Source organism: Spinacia oleracea, chromosome 3 (genome assembly GCF_020520425.1).
Source record: "Spinacia oleracea cultivar Varoflay chromosome 3, BTI_SOV_V1, whole genome shotgun sequence".
In the NCBI taxonomy this organism is placed as follows: domain Eukaryota; kingdom Viridiplantae; phylum Streptophyta; class Magnoliopsida; order Caryophyllales; family Amaranthaceae; genus Spinacia; species Spinacia oleracea.
Genome location: NC_079489.1, coordinates 114,560,015 through 114,577,143, shown reverse-complemented (window position 1 = coordinate 114,577,143; position 17,129 = coordinate 114,560,015). Strand labels below are relative to the sequence as shown.

The 17,129-nt window shown below is 39.1% G+C and overlaps 1 protein-coding gene across 3 annotated transcripts; it reads left to right on the top strand.

The window, feature by feature from the left end:
* Positions 1-827: 827 nt before the first annotated feature.
* Positions 828-14,182, top strand: LOC130470477 (uncharacterized). 3 transcript variants are annotated; one of them, XM_056840685.1, is made up of 15 exons: positions 828-2,903; positions 7,286-7,369; positions 8,706-9,012; positions 9,107-9,337; positions 9,444-9,743; positions 9,868-10,290; positions 10,393-10,668; positions 10,768-10,980; positions 11,067-11,413; positions 11,500-11,703; positions 11,796-11,903; positions 11,981-12,062; positions 12,145-12,246; positions 12,352-12,496; positions 13,914-14,182. In XM_056840685.1, the coding sequence occupies exons 1-14, from the start codon at positions 2,635-2,637 to the stop codon at positions 12,448-12,450; spliced, it is 3,045 nt and encodes a 1,014-aa protein (XP_056696663.1). In that variant the 5' UTR covers positions 828-2,634; the 3' UTR covers positions 12,451-12,496; positions 13,914-14,182. The 3 variants fall into 3 exon arrangements, with proteins under 3 accessions (XP_056696663.1, XP_056696664.1, XP_056696665.1); XM_056840687.1 differs by lacking the exon at positions 7,286-7,369 and having other exon boundaries at positions 831-1,320; positions 2,716-2,903; XM_056840686.1 differs by lacking the exon at positions 7,286-7,369 and having other exon boundaries at positions 829-2,903.
* The last annotated feature ends 2,947 nt before the right edge of the window (positions 14,183-17,129 follow it).

The window sequence follows — 17,129 nt, the reverse complement described above, 5'->3', positions numbered from 1 at the left end:
CGTGAAGGAGATGAGTTGAAAACTTCTTTCAAGACAAAACATGGTTTGTATGAGTGGACCGTCATGCCATTTGGTCTCACTAATGCTCCTAGTACGTTTATGAGGCTAATGAACGAGGTGCTTAAATCATTTTTGGGCAGATTCGTTGTGGTATATCTTGATGACATCTTGGTGTATAGTAGGAACGAAGAGGAGCATCTGATTCATTTGAGGGATGTTTTTGAAACACTTAGAGCTCAAAGACTCTATGGGAAGCTAGAGAAGTGTTCATTCCTTGTTGACAATGTTGTATTCTTGGGCTATGTGGTTTCGAAAGATGGAGTGTCCGTGGATCAGTCCAAGATCGAGGCTATCAAATCGTGGCCTAATCCTAAAACTATAAGTGAGGTGCGTTCATTTCATGGTCTTGCTTCATTTTATAGACGTTTCATTCGTGATTTCAGTACTATTACTAGTCCTATCACTAGTTGCTTGAAGAAATGTGCTTTTGTATGGGGAGAGGACGCTCAAAAGGCATTTGATGTGATTAAAGAGCGTTTGTGTGCTGCTCCTATTTTGGCGCTGCCAGATTTCTCTCAACCTTTTGAGGTCGAGTGTGATGCTAGTGGAGTGGGGATTGGTGTTGTTTTGATCCAAGGTAAGCGTCCCATAGCTTATTTTTCGGAAAAGTTAGGGGGTGCTCGTTTGAATTATTGCACTTATAATAAAGAGTTCTATGCCATTGTCAGAGCTTTGGATCATTGGAGTCATTATTTGCGTTCTAGCCACTTTGTTTTGCATTCTGATCATGAATCTTTGAAGTATATTAATGGCACTAGTGGAAAAAACCCCTGTTGTAGCCCCCTTGTTGAGGGGGGCATACATAAGCGCGCCTCAATAGCTACTTAGTCAACGCGGGTCAAATATTTTACTATTCTGTTGAGGCGGGCTTTTTTAGTGTTCGCTTCTACAGAAGCTGTTGAAGGGGGCTTTACTTGCCCGCCTCAATAGATAGAAGCTGTTGAAGGGGGCTTTTAATTGCCCGCCTCAATAGGGTCTATCTGTTGAAGGGGGCTTTTAATTGCCCGCCTCAATAGGCTACATTAAATTTTAAAAAAATAAAACCACCGCCAAACGTACAGATCGATAAGCTTCTCTTCTCTTCACTTCTCTTCTCTTCACATCTCTTCTCTTCACCGCGCGACTCCACCACCACCATAACCACCACCACCACCTTCCTCACCGCGCGGCTCCACCACCACCATCTGAAGGAGAGTTTCCCCACCGTCGTCTTCCCTATCTCGGTTGACTCTGTTTCACACAGTGCCGCAATATATCAAGGTTAGGTTATAATTGATTCTTGTTTTGCTTGGTCTTAAAATTCAGTTTCTCTTCAATTAGTTGAGCATAATGAGTTGATTATGCAGAGAATTTAGGCTAATGTTTCAATATTGGATGAATTTACAAATTAGGGTTTGATATTTGTGGTTTTTCTAGTTCAGTTACAAAATAGATGTTAGGTTAAATTTTTCTAGTTCAGTTACAAAATAGAAGTTAGTGATATGGGTTTTGTGTCTAAATGATGAAGGTCTCTTTTATGGTGATGGTTTATGTAAGCTATGTGAGTAGCTCGATCCAAAGTATGCAGATGAAATGAAGTGTTTGAACTTTTAAGTGGAGCGAATCGATATGAATCTGTTGAAAATATGTCTGCATAAAATATACTCATGTGTTCATTGTAATATTGATAGTTTATTAATGATGTAAACTAATCGTTGATATTGGATTGTAGCTTTATAGGCTCTAAAATTACCATAGCTTGATGTATTCACTATAGTATATTGTGATGTTTTTTGTACACGCTTATCTACAATATTCTGATGTATGACAGTGGAGACTGTTGTTGCTGCTGCTTTGATTTTCAAGTTCTTTTAGTTCCATTTTTATTATGCTACAATATTGCTCTTGCTATTGTTGAGTTCCTATTCTGGGGTTTTGTGAGATCGGAAACTGTCCATAGACAACTGCCTGTGGGGCTTTGACAGGTTCAACAAGGACTAAAATAGGTGCAACAATAAACTTTGTCACCTTCTACTTGGTTGCATTGCCTGTACTAGTTGTTATGGCATTTTCGGTCAAGGTTGGATTTATCGGTCTGTGGTTTGGGCTCGCAGCAGCTCAACCAGCTGGTGTACCTGATGCAACCAGCTGGTGTACCTGATATAGCCTGCTACAGTATCTGATAATAACGCAGATTGTAAACACTTCTTTATTGCAAGTATTATGTTAACGGTGTGAAAAAAACTAGTCTGCCCCCCTAGAGATTTTTTTAGTCTTTTTTTGTTTCTTGGTTAAAAATTTAATCAAGCCAGGTCGTCGAGCACCTGTCAAAATTTGAAAATGTATGCACAGTCCGCAGCAAACCTCCGTGCCTCTTCCTTTGCCGAGGACCAGTCTCATATTAACTAGTTCTACTTACAAGGCTTTTGACTATGGCTGAGTATGAGTAGTGCCAGGTGCTTGTAGCTTAACTCTTGCATAGTTGCATGCATAGGGGCTCATTCAGTTATCCATCCTGTTGCATGGAAACAAACTGTGGTTTGATATTTAACTTAAGAAAGGACTTTAATAACCAAATTAGGAGATTCTATAGCTATGTTATTTTATGTGGAGCTTTTTCCTTTCTGTTACTTTTCAACTAAATCTAATAGCATTTGCTTACTTCTAATTTTCAAGGGAGATGAAGCATCATTGCAAAAAGCGCTGCATTTGGTGTACAACCTCAATCAGGACTGTGTAGATGTTCTGTTTTATGCTTCTTGGTGCCAGTTCTCGAGGAACTTCAGACCAAGCTATTCAACCCTGTCTTCCTTATATCCATCTATTCCTCATTTTGCAATAGAAGAATCAGCCATCAGACCAAGGTTTGGACTTAAAACCAAATCTTAGTTTTTTTTAACTCACCAGTTCTACGCACTGATCTGCACAGCTCAGATCAGAACTGTGCAGATCAATGCACAGAACTGATCAGAACTGACCAGTTCTGTGCACTGATCTGCACAGTTCTGATCTGAGCTGTGCAGATCAATGCACAGAACTGATCAGAACTGACCAGTTTTGTGCACTGATCTGCACAGTTCTGATCTGAGCTGTGCAGATCAGTGCACAGAACTGATCAGAACTGACCAGTTCTGTGCACTGATCTGCACAGTTCTGATCTGAGCTGTGCAGATCAGTGCACAGAACTGATCAGAACTGACCAGTTCTGTGCACTGATCTGCACAGTTCTGATCTGAGCTGTGCAGATCAGTGCACATAACTGCACAGTTCTGATCAGTTTTGTCCACTGATCTGCACAGTTCTGATCTGGGCAGTGCAGATCAGTGCACAGAACAGAACTGATCAGTGCACTGAGAAGCTAAAACAGTACTTCATGCATGTAAATTACACCTTCAAACATGTAAATTACACCATACTGTAAGCAAAGTATCAAATTGTAAACAAAGTCATCTTCAAAACGGTTTTTATGTACTTATCCATCATCAACCACCAGAAAGCAAACATCAGAAACTAAGCTAGTATAGTTCGTGTGTCAAAATTAAGATTGCATCATTAGAGAACAAAGATCTTATGCCAAGCTAGTATAGTTCTTGTGTCAAAATTAAGAATTTGTGGCTTGATTTATCTAATTCTGTGTAAAACCTTGTGTTATTAGAAATGAGTCGTCGTTGGATGTCCGGTGACCATACTACGGTGGAATACTTGAGTGGGGTTGAGGAGTTCCTTAGATGTGCTTTAGCACACCAACGGAATACGAAAGCCGCAAAGATCTATTGTCCTTGCCGTGATTGTAACAATGTAAGGCGGTTAGCTGATATTGATGAAATTGAGGATCATTTATTTCGTCGTGGGTTTAAGCAAGATTACCATGTCTGGTTTTGGCATGGTGAGAAAATACTTGATCGTCCAAGTTCTAGTGTGAATGAATTTGATGTTCTGGCAGAGAGTGATGAGAGTGATGAGAGTGATTCTGATATTTCTGAGAATAATGAGATGGATGATGATGAGCAAGAAGATAATGAAATAAATGAAATGATGGATGCGGTGAAAGATCACTTGAATGAACGACCTCACATACTCGAGCAGGTATTAAAGGCTGCTGAGACGCCTTTGTACCCTGGGTGTACAAAATTCAAATTGTTAGAATGTGTGGCATCACTTTCCAACTTGAAAGCGGAGAGTGGTTGGACCGAAGAAAGTTTCACGAAATTATTGAAACGACTAGGTCTTTGGTTTCCCGATGGCAATGACATTCCCACCTCTGCCTATTATGCCAACAAATTGACGAATCCCTTAGGCTTAGAGGCCGTCAAGATAGATGCTTGCCCAAATGATTGTATTCTTTACAGAAAAGAGTATGAAAATTTGGATAAGTGTCCAACGTGTTCTATGTCGCGTTACAAGCGTAAAGGGGCCAATTCAGCTAAGAGGGGACCGCCCGCCAAGGTATTGTGGTATCTTCCGATCATACCTAGGTTTGAGCGCTTGTTCTCCGTAAAGAAGAATGCTAAGTATCTGAGGTGGCATGCGGAAGGGAGGAAGAAAGATGAATTCCTTAGACATCCGGCTGATTCTCCTCAATGGAGAACTATTGATAAGAAGTATCCTGAATTTGGCAAGGAGGTTAGAAATCTGAGACTTGCTCTATGTACAGATGGGATGAATCCATACGGCTCTCTGAGTAGTCAGCATAGCACTTGGCCGGTTCTTCTTGCAATTTACAATCTTCCTCCATGGTTGTGTATGAAACGCAAGTATATCATGTTGTCACTCCTCATCTCAGGGCCTAAGCAGCCAGGACATGATATAGATGTGTATCTCGCTCCACTCATAGATGATTTGAAATTGTTGTGGAATGAAGGTGTTCCAATGTTCGATGCTCACACCAACTCAAACTTTACATTGCGGGCAATGGTTTTCTGTACCATAAATGATTTTCCGGCCTATGGAAACTTGTCTGGGTACAAAACCAAAGGAGAACAAGCATGCCCTATATGTGAAGAGGACATGAAGCCCACACGGTTGGATCATTTCAAGAAAAATATCTACCCAGATTTCAGGAAGCACCTTAGTCGATATCATCCTTATCGTAAGAAGAAGAAGGAATTCAATGGGTTCACCGAGGAAGGAGTAGCTCGTACACCTTTGACAGGATCACAAGTTTATGAACGTATCAAAAATGTTGAAACCAAATACGGTAAGTGCTTCAAGTCCAAGTCTAAAAAGGGTGTTTTATGGAAGAAAGTGTCTCCATTATGGGATCTTCCCTACTGGAAAGATTTGTCGGTTAGGCATTGTCTCGATGTAATGCACATTGAGAAAAATGTGTGCGATGCTATCATCGGGACTTTGCTAAACATACCAGGAAAGACCAAGGACAATGAGAATGTGCGGAAAGATATGAAAAAGAAGAATATTCGACCAGATTTGTGGCCTGTTAAAAAAAAGGATGGTACAAAGACCTTTCTGCCTCCAGCGTGTTACACAATGTCGAGAAAGGAGAAGAAGAAGTTTTGTGAGTGCTTACATGGCATTAAGGTTCCCTCGGGATATTCGTCGAATGTTAAGCGCCTAGTGTCTCTCTCGGACCTTAGGTTGATTGGTATGAAGTCTCATGATTGTCATGCACTGATTAATGTATTTTTGCCAATTGCACTTCGTGGGATATTGCCGAAACACGTGAGACATGTTATAACAAAACTTTGTTTGTTTTTCAATTCCATATGTGCTAAGGTGATTGATCCGGAGACTTTGGATGCTTTGCACAATGATGTTGTTGAAACTCTATGTCGATTTGAAATGTATTTTCCGCCTTCTTTCTTTGATATAATGGTGCATTTGATTGTCCATTTAGTTCGCGAAGTCAAGTTATGTGGTCCGGTGTTCTTAAGATGGATGTATCCTTTTGAGAGATTTTTTAAGACTTTAAAGGACAAAGCAAGGAATCCGGCTAATCCAGAGGGTAGTATCATTCGGGGAGTCCTTAAAGAAGAGATTTCTGGATATCTAGCTGAGTTTTTGTCAAGCCTTGAACCAATAGGACTTCCAAAATCTCGACATGTTGGTAGGCTCGCAGGGGAGGGAGTAATTGGTAAAAATGTGATATCTCCTCCATCGGAGAGGAAGAAGAAGGCACATCTTTGTGTGTTGCAGCATCTTACAGAGGTTCATCCTTATTTAGAAAAGCATCTGCTTGAATTGCAACATTGTAATCCTAAGTTGAAGGAAAGAGCGTTGATGCGGGAACATAATCGCACATTTATTGAATGGTTTAAGAAGGAAGTTGGAAAGAAACAAGACCATGATGTTTCTGATACGATCAAGTGGTTATCTCGAGGTCCTCGACTATGTGTTCGATCTTTTGAAGGATATGATATCAATGGGTTCACATTCTACACTAGAAGGCAAGATGAAAAGAGTGTAGTGCAAAATAGTGGAGTAAAGGTTGTTGCATCATCTAGGGTCTATGCAAGCGCTAAGGATAAAAGGCCGGTTGATTCAACACAATCATATTATGGTGTTATCGAAGAAATATGGGAGCTTGATTATACCTATTTTGTGATCCCTGTTTTTCGGTGTCAGTGGGCTAACAACCAAAATGGTGTGAAGCGAGATGAAATTTTCCCGGGTTTAACCTTGGTGAATTTTGATCGACTAAGTGACAGTGACGAGCCATTCATTCTAGCATCACTAGCTAAGCAAGTTTTTTATGTGGTTGACAATATTGATCCTAGATGGCGTGTTGTTGCCCAAGGAAAAAGACATATTTTGGGTATTGATGATGTTGTAGATGAAGATGAGTATGATGAGTATGATGACACACCTCCGTTACCAATGGTTGTTCAACCATTGCCAGAAGAGGAGGATGCAAATAATACTAATCATATGCGTACAGATCATACGGAAGGAATATGGGTTACGAATCGTAATTGAAACATACATGTGTAAGTTCGGGCTTCACTTCTGATGCATTGTTGAAGTTTTTGACTTTGTTCTTTCTATTCATATCTGAAAGCCTGTGCGCCTTGGAATTTTTGTTATCTTGACTACTTAAATTTGAATAGTGAAGGATACTTGTGGATATTAATTCATATTTTTTTTCTAAAAATTCAACCCCAATCAATTGCCACTTGTATTGTGAAGAGGAATTGCAGTGATAGTCTCCTACTTTATCCCTCCTATTTAAGTTACTGAGAGTCTGATACTTCTAATAACTTGACTAACTTTATCTGGTTTTTTCACACAGGTGTAAACTTGGTGAATGTCGTATCCTCTTATGTGAGCCAGGTTCCAAGCACAGGTTGCAGAAATTGCAGTTGAATTTTCCTAGGTTAGTTTTCAGTACATTTTGTCTAATAATATCAATTACCTGTTCTTGTTTGCATGGCTTTGTGATTGGTAACTTAGTTTCTGATGTTTGCTTTCTGGTGGTTGATGATGGATAAGTACATAAAAACCGTTTTGAAGATGACTTTGTTTACAATTTGATACTTTGCTTACAGTATGGTGTAATTTACATGTTTGAAGGTGAAGATTTGAACTCCAGAATCATCAAATTAGACCAGGAATCAAATTTGACATATATTGCATTTTATCAATCCACGAGAACTGCAAGTAGCACAAGGAATATGCACTGATCAGAACTGTGCAGTTATGTGCACTGATCTGCACAGCTCAGATCAGAACTGTGCAGATCAGTGCACAGAACTGGTCAGTTATGATCAGTTCTGTGCACTGATCTGCACAGCTCAGATCAGAACTGTGCAGATCAGTGCACAGAACTGGTCAGTTCTGATCAGTTCTGTGCACTGATCTGCACAGCTCAGTTCAGAACTGTGCAGATCAGTGCACAGAACTGGTCAGTTCTGCTCAGTTCTGTGCATTGATCTGCACAGTTCAGATCAGAACTGTGCAGATCAGTGCACAGAACTGGTCAGTTCTGATCAGTTCTATGCATTGATCTGCACAGTTCTGATCTGAGCTGTGCAGATCAGTGCGTAGAACTGGTGAGTTATGATTTTTTTTTTGGGTTGTTTTTTTAGGTGAGGTTTGATTTGGGATTGTTTTGCATGTTAGGTGTAATACCATAAGGCCATTATTTTAGGTATAGCTTTGTAAATGGCCAATTGTAGCATTTTGCCCAGAACTGTGCAGTTATGTGCACTGATCTGCACAGCTCAGATCAGAACTGTGCAGATCAGTGCACAGAACTGGTCAGTTCTGATCAGTTCTGTGCACTGATCTGCACAGCTCAGATCAGAACTGTGCAGATCAGTGCACAGAACTGGTCAGTTCTGATCAGTTCTGTGCATTGATCTGCACAGCTCAGATCAGAACTGTGCAGATCAGTGCACAAAACTGGTCAGGCTCTGATCAGTTCTGTGCACTGATCTGCACAGCTCAGATCAGAACTGTGCAGATCAGTGCACAGAACTGGTCAGTTCTGATCAGTTCTGTGCATTGATCTCGTAGAACTGGTGAGTTATGATTTTTTTTGGGTTGTTTTTTTAGGTGAGGTTTGATTTGGGATTGTTTTGCATGTTAGGTGTAATACCATAAGGCCATTATTTTAGGTATAGCTTTGTAAATGGCCAATTGTAGCATTTTGCTCTCTTTTCTAAGTATTGCTCCCTTTACTAAGTATTGCTCTCTTTTCTTTGTTGCAGGACCGTAGCTACCATGGATGATCATCGTGATAATGAAATACAGGGAATTGATGGAGCTAGTCATCCTACGGGGGAATCACAAGGTACCAACACTAGTAAAAAGACCAAATTCCGTGGTCCGTCAAAAGGAGTTCAAGCCAAAAAGCCTATGCATCTTCAGTATAATCAATATGGAATCCCCGATGGAGAATGGTCAGGAGAATACGGGAAGCAAGTTGGGTCTTGTGCTGCTAGAATTAACATTAATGTGAAAGAATATTCAACGTTAGATGAACACACAAAGAAGGGGTTTTGGGAGGAGACCAAGGTAAACATTGAATAAAAACTTGATTTGTATTCTCCTAGATTATCTATTTGTGTAGCATACGTTTCTAACAATCTCTTATCCATAAAATTAACAGCTTCTGTTCCACATTATTGATGATCCGGCTAAAAGGAGAGAAAAATATTTTCATATGTGTGTGGCGAAACGCTTTGGAGCTTTCAAGTCCAGGTTAACGCGGCGTTGGATAACTAAGAAAGAAAAAATGCCGAAACATCAGACAAATGACATGCCTTGGGACATCTACCATCAAATCACAGAGGATGATTGGAAAACATTTGTGATAGAACGAAACAAGCCGGAGATGTTGGTAATAATGAATTTACTTTGCTAGATATTTTTTTATATAATTATATGATTAGTTTGTTGTTGCCATCTTTAAATGTTCGACATGTTCTTTATGTGTTTTTTGACAGGTTCGTAGAGAAAAAGCAAGTAAAAGTGCATTACAAAACAAGCACCCACATCGCACAGGCCAAAAGGGTTATGTTAGAAAGAGACCAGAGTGGATAAATGATGGGCGACTACCGCCAGAGGCAGCTTTAACCCTCTCAAGTGGCTCCTCCTCAGTGACCTCATCACTCACCACAGCGCCAGATAGATTTAAGAAGTTTAGATCAGTAGAGTGGATCTTGGCTCATCAAGTTAAAAACAAAGAGGGAAAGTGGGAAGTTGACCCGAATGATAAAGAAGCCGTAAATATTGCTAAGATGGCTGTAAGTGCATATGAAATTTTACGTTCTATATCCTTTTCTTTCCTAATTCCTAGTTCTATTGCTAAGATTGCTTCTCCTTTCCATCATGTATACCATCTAATTTTTACTTTCCTAATTCTTATAGTTGGAGTACATAGAAGAAGAGGGAAAAGGAAATATTTCATTCACCCAGGGAGAAGATGCCCTCACCAAGGCTATGGGAAAAAAGGATCACCGTGGGCGTGTCAAGGCAACAGGTGGAGTTAATGTCGGTTACAAAGTTGCTTTCGGTCCAATAGACCGAAGTAGTAGATGTGGCCATATTGAACCATCACCGGAGGCTATCGAATCAATCAGAGCTTCGGTGAGAAGGGAGTTTGAAGATCAATTAGAGAGAAAGGTGGCGGAGGCCCTCCAAAACCAACTAGCCACATTGAAAGCAACCGGTCAACTACACACCCTCTCTACCCCCGCACTTGATTCTGCTCTTGTAAGTGATGAGTTTGATGTTAACCGTGCACTCGTAACCTGTTGTCCGAGTTCATCGCAGCAACCACGCGAGCTGAAGGTATATATTCTCTATAGTGCATACACTCAAAACACCCCTAGCTAGGTTTTTAATATTGTACTTTGTAGTGATTTCTGAAATTTTGTAAATTTATTTGTGAAGGCCATAACTCCATGTCGTCTTGCCCTTGAGGATAAAGTTTTGGGTAACAAAGTGATAGTGGCAGATGGTATGGCGTACCCATTGGATGGTTCGTTGCACCAACACTTTAGATCGATGAAGCCTAGTCATTATAAGGTCCAAGTTGATTGTATTTACGACGGACATGATGATGACACTCTTCCGGTACCTACTGGAGATGGATTCAATAACTTAGGCAGGGCTCTTGCTAGTTTTGTGCAATGGCCAATTCACTTGGTGATTTTCGAAGAAGACGAGGTATAACTTTTTTATTATTAATTGTCATTCATTGCGTTATGCATCTGTTTAGAATTAGATTCAGAGCCTTGAACTCCTTTGGTTTCTACCTCTGTTTAGGAGTACTCTACTCCACGCCCAACAAAGAAGTCCAGGAGTCAGATTTTTGAAGAGGTGGTTGGTAGCTCCAAAGGGAAGAAAAACGAATTAATTGTCAAAGAGAAGACAACAGAATTAGTTGTCAAAGATAAGACAACAGAATTAATTGTCAAAGAGAAGGCAACACTTGATTTAGGGTCCAAAGAGAAGACAACACTGAAGTTAACGGCCAAGGTAAACCATATGCTTCCCACTCCCCTGTGCTTCAACACTGAAATCAAAACTGAACTTTTCATGCTAGCTTAACATTATTGTTACAGGGAAATTCATGCTCAAATAAGTTGGAGTCGAAATCGAAGTCGAAGAACTCTAAGACGGCCAAAGAGATGGTAGGTAGTTGTGATCGTAAAACTGAAGAATCAGCCGCCAAAAGTAAGAAGCAAAATTTGGCAGACGACACAATTCAAGGTCTTGGCCCATCATGCAATTATTTGAAGTTTATCATCAATACAGCGCCCGGTGATGTATATAAAAATACTTCAATCCCATTGCCCGCTTCGGTTTGGCATTATGACGAAGATCGACAAACTTATGTAAATGAGGTTGACGTTGAAGAGTTCCTTAGAGGGGCGTGCCTCAACATTTCAGTGATCCAAGTCTATATGATGTAAACTTTTCCATCGATATTTTTGTTTTTGGTTTTGTCAACTATAATAGTTTTTGAAATTTTTGCATTATACATTTACTTTGTAGGTGTTTATTCCACGAACACACCTTTGCATTTGACAACTCTCAGATTGGGTTTGTTTGTCCCGAGGCAATGTCAAGCTCTAGAATCAAGGCCAACCCTCAGGCTGCATCAATGTATTTGAAAGTAGTTTTCAATGCTGAAATTGAAAAGGAGAAGAAGGGTGATCCTAACATTACCAAGTGGTTTTTGATCCCATACCATCAAGAGTAAGTGTTAGAGATTGATCGATATTTGGTAAATAGCTATGTTATTGTTATTTTCATGCATAAGGTTGCAATAACATTTATATATAATGCAGAAATCATTGGATTTTGTACGTGTTAGACCTACGTAGAGGTTGTGCGTATATTTTCGACTCTGCGATAGGTTCCAACCGAGAAAATAGTGCATGGGGAATCTTGTGTTTGTAAGTTACTTTCAATTCTTTTTAAGTTATTTCTTTTCGTGCCGAATCAGATTCATGAAGTTTTACTCAACTTCCAGGGCATACCAAGTGTACAAGTTTAATGATGGGATTTGTCCGAATAGAGCGACTATGCAGGGGTTGAAAGGCTTCCATGTAAAGGTATATCATGCTTACTAATTAGCTTTACTTTTTTTTTGGGTAACTACTTGGATATATAATTTATGATTTATCTCCAAATCAGTGTGCTCAACAAGTCGGCGCCCACGAGTGTGGCTATTACGTTATGAAGTTCATGCATGAAATAGTCACGTTACACCATAACACTGATGAGCGGTTAGACAATGTTCGTTCTTTTACCATATGTTAGTTGAACTACTAATACTAGTACTTTTACGTAGTAGAATTCTTAATTTACAAGTAGCATTACTTATCATGTTACTTATTTCAGGCTTACACTCCAAGAAATGCGCCTTATACCGATGAGGAAATAGATGTGGTTCGTGAGCAATGGGCTAAGTTTTTTACAACCGAGTATTTATTTACTTAGGTTGTTTAGACACAAAGATGGAAGCGTTTATATCTTCATGGATTTGGTAAAGTTCTTTAATTTTTCCATAATTACAAGTCTGCTGGATTTGCTAATTTATTGCTTTGAATACTAATCTGCTGGTCTTGCTGCTGTTGCATGTGAATTCTGATCTGGTGGTCTTTAGAATTTCACTTCCATCTGTGTGTTTCTCCTCTGTTTGCTTCTGTTTAGAGCTAAAATGACATTTTCGCTCCCAACTTTGAACTAAAAAACCTAAGGACTCATTTGATTCTTATTACATGTCTAATATGCATAGTTTTAACTTTCTAAAACTCATTCGAATCTATTTATGCACATTTAAGGCTCATTAGGTCGTTATAGGTCATGTTTAGAGCTAAAATGACATTTCCGCTCCCAACTCTGAACTAAAGAACCTAAGGACTCATTTGATTCTTATTACATGTCTAATATGCATAGTTAAAACTTTCTAAAACTCATTCGAATCTATTTATGCACATTTAAGGCTCATTAGGTCGTTATAGGTCATGTTTAGAGCTAAAATGACATTTCCGCTCCCAACTTTGAACTAAAAAACCTAAGGACTCATTTGATTCTTATTACATGTCTAATATGCATAGTTAAAACTTTCTAAAACTCATTCGAATCTATTTATGCACATTTAAGGCTCATTAGGTCGTTATAGGTCATGTTTAGAGCTAAAATGACATTTCCGCTCCCAACTTTGAACTAAAGAACCTAAGGACTCATTTGATTCTTATTACATGACTAATATACATAGTTTTAACTTTCTAAAACTCATTCGAATCTATTTATGCACATTTAAGGCTCATTAGGTCGTTATAGGTCATGTTTAGAGCTAAAATGACATTTCCGCTCCCAACTTTGAACTAAAGAACCTAAGGACTCATTTGATTCTTATTACATGACTAATATACATAGTTTTAACTTTCTAAAACTCATTCGAATCTATTTATGCACATTTAAGGCTCATTAGGTCGTTATAGGTCATGTTTAGAGCTAAAATGACATTTCCGCTCCCAACTTTGAACTAAAAAACCTAAGGACTCATTTGATTCTTATTACATGACTAATATACATAGTTTTAACTTTCTAAAACTCATTCGAATCTATTTATGCACATTTAAGGCTCATTATGTCGTTATAGGTCATGTTTAGAGCTAAAATGACATTTCCGCTCCCAACTTTGAACTAAAGAACCTAAGGACTCATTTGATTCTTATTACATTACTAATATACATAGCTTTAACTTTCTAAAACTCATTCTAATCTACGTATGCACATTTAAGGCTCATTGGGTCGTTATAGGTCAACAACGTACTTAATTATCTCTATAGTCTGCAACTATATCTTTTAATTTTATGCTTCAATGGAATGTAAAGACAATATCGTGAGTGTAAACTTTGGTACTCATATATATTTTCCTTCCATGCAACTTGCAGGCTAGGGATCGAGTCGATTGGAAGAAAGTCAACACGACCTTACTTAAGGTTTGTAATGCATGATCTAAAGGGACCTAAGTGGCTGGATTAGAGACATTTGTTAGATTAGCTCTCTAGCCTTTTGTCTTTAGTTGTTAATATTAGTTGTAATTTGTTAGACTAGCTAGGTGTTTAAAAATTGTAAACATACGTACTATATATACGCTTTGCTCTGTTGGGTTAATATAAATGAAGTTAATGTAATGATTTATTTATCAAAGATAAGCAGATTCATACCTTTGCTATTTTGGTGTTGATTGGGTACAGGTTTCAATACTCAATGGAGTATATATCTAGTTGTGGTTATTGCCGCCTATTTTATATTTTAAAAGAATTTGGAAAAAAAAAAAATTAATGTTGTTGAAGGGGGCTTTTAATGTACGCCTCAACAACATATGAACTTTTGGCGCAAAAATAAGGACCTGTTGAGGGGGGCATTTAAGAAGTGAGCCTCAACAGAGGAGGCTGTTGAGGCGGGCTTCTTAAATGCCCCCCTCAACAGGTCCTTATTTTCGCGCTTTCTGTAGAGGTTTTTGAGGCGGGCTTTTGAAAGCCCCCCACAACAGATCACCTGTTGAGGCGAACAAAGCCCGCCTCAACAGATCACTGAGCTGTTGAAGCTACGTCTGTCGCAGCGGGCCTTGTTCGCCTCAATAAACCCAAAATGCCCCCCTCAACAGGTATTTTTTCCACTAGTGTGGGCAACAAAAATTGAGCCCAAGGCATGCTAAATGGGTTGAGTTCTTGCAATCCTTTCATTTTTCTTCGAAATACAAAGATGGTAAAAGCAATGTGGTGGCTGATGCATTATCACGAAGGTACACTTTGCTTGCTACACTTGATGTTCGTTTGTTGGGGTTTGAGACCTTAAAAGATTATTAGCATGATGATGGTGATTTTGGAGTTGCATTCGAGAAATGTGCAGTTGGTGCTTATGGGGAGTACATGTTGCAAGATGGGTTTCTTTTCAAAGGTAATCGCCTTTGTATTCCTAAGCATTCAATTGGTGAGTTACTAGTGCGTGAGGCTCATGGTGGAGGATTGGCTGGTCACTTTGGCATAGCCAAGACCTTGGAAATCTTGAGAGAACATTTCTTTTGGCCTAAAATGTTAGGTGATGTAACGAACATTGTGAATAAATGTGTGACTTGTCATATGGCCAAGAGTTCTTTCAAACCCGGTTTATACTCACCTTTGCCGGTTCCAGTTCGCCCTTGGGAAGATGTATCCATGGATTTTATAGTGGCTTTGCCTCGTACTCAAAGAGGTAAGGATGCTATTATGGTCGTGGTGGATAGATTTTCAAAAATGGCTCACTTCGTTGCTTGTCACAAAACGGATGATGCTTGTAATGTGGCTGATTTGTATTATAAGGAGATTGTTCGTTTGCATGGAATTCCAAAGACTATTGTTTCTGATCGAGATTCCAAGTTCTTGAGTTACTTTTGGAATACATTGTGGAGAAAGGTGGGAACCAAGTTGTTGTTTAGCACTTCACATCACCCTCAAACTGATGGGCAAGCAGAGGTGACAAATCTAACCTTGGGAACGCTATTGAGAGGGTTGGTAAGTAAAACGCAAAAGGATTGGGATGTCAAGCTTGCTCACGCTGAATTTGCTTATAATCGGTCTCCTACTTATGCTACTGGTCATTCTCCATTTGAGGTAGTATATGGGATTAATCCATACTTGCCCTTGGATTTAATTCCATTACCAAAAGATGAGTTGGTTCACAAGGATGCCGATGCTAAGTTAAAGTCTATGATGAAACTGCACCAACAAGTTCGTGAGCGAATTGAAGCTATTAATGCCTCTTATAAACAGAAATCAAATAAGAATCGCAAACCGAGGTTGTTTGAAGAAGGTGATTTGGTTTGGGTTCATTTAAGGAAAGAGCGTTTTCCAAGCAAACGCAAGAACAAGCTTATGCCTAGGGCTGAAGGTCCTTACAAGGTGGTTGCACGTGTGAATGATAATGCTTACAAGATTGAGCTTCCGGGAGACTATGGTGTCCATGCTACTTTCAATGTAGGTGATCTTTCACCTTATCTTGATGATGATGGCCTTGCTGAATTGAGGTCAATTCCTTTTAAAGGGGGAGGGGATGATACGGTTATGGATGAAAGTGATAGTCTTATGCTAGCAATTGGAACCAAAACTGATTTGGGTTCAATGGCTCATTTTGTGTGCATGGTGACTTGGATTGAGTGAGCTCGTTATATGGTCCTTATTATCAAGGTGGTACGTTAATCAAACTGGTCCGTTTAATCACATTGGTCCGCTTGTTTAAACAGATTGTACGCACTTATTATTTTTAATTGCTTTGGTTAAAGTCGGTTTAATAAAGGGATATTTGTTTAAATCCCCAATTTAAATTCAATCATTACTTAGCTATGATTATTGCTGTTTGTAAGGAGAGTTTTAAGCCTTTGTAACCTCGAATTTAGTGACTGGATTAGGAGGCTTTAGAGCTTGTAACTGCCAGTTTTAAAGGCTCTTAAATGGCTCTTAATTAGTCGTTTAAAGCTCTTGTAGCTGTTGGTTTTTGGCTATTTATAGTCAGCTTCTTGATTGGAATAAGCAACCAACTGGATGATTAAAACACTTGTTTGTTACATTTCGAATTATAGTTTATAATTCACCCTTTTTCTTTGTTTTGGACGCGTTTTCTATTCAAAGAACTGATTGTGAGTCAATAGGTCTTGTCTTGCATTCACGATCAACGAGTTAAAGGTCTAGCTTGTTAATCAACTATCCTTGTTTATACAACGAGTTTTTAAACTCGTATCAGGGGTTTAAGAGAGAAAACAATATAAATTTAGAGAGAGAAGAGGGATATTGATGTCATCAATAGTGAGGTATTAATTCCTTGAAACTTGTGTCCCCTTTCCTTGGGAAATGGGGGTATTTATACTAGTTGCCTTTATCTGAGGAAACCCTAAAAGACAAGTTTTCTGATTGTTTAGTTAATGATGAGAGGACAAGTGTCTCTATCAAGACATTCTTCTATTGGGACATGGTCCAAAAGGAATAAAGAACATCTTACCCAATAATTGACCATTATGGAAGGATATGGGCGCCAAGTGGATTGCTCATGCGTCTGAGCAGTGCCATGTGGCACTTGCTGATTGGGCCACGTAGGCCTGGTGTTTTTACCCACAACAACTTCTGTCTCAT

What these genes read in the sequence shown, in the direction of transcription:
- LOC130470477 (XM_056840685.1), top strand. Translation starts at nt 2,635, where the DNA reads ATGTTATTTTATGTGGAGCTTTTTCCTTTCTGTTACTTTTCAACTAAA. An exon ending in TTGCAGTTGAATTTTCCTAG is followed by an intron (nt 7,370 to 8,705) that starts GTTAGTTTTCAG and finishes TCTTTGTTGCAG; the next exon opens with GACCGTAGCTACCATGGATG. An exon ending in CTGATGAGCGGTTAGACAAT is followed by an intron (nt 12,247 to 12,351) that starts GTTCGTTCTTTT and finishes TACTTATTTCAG; the next exon opens with GCTTACACTCCAAGAAATGC.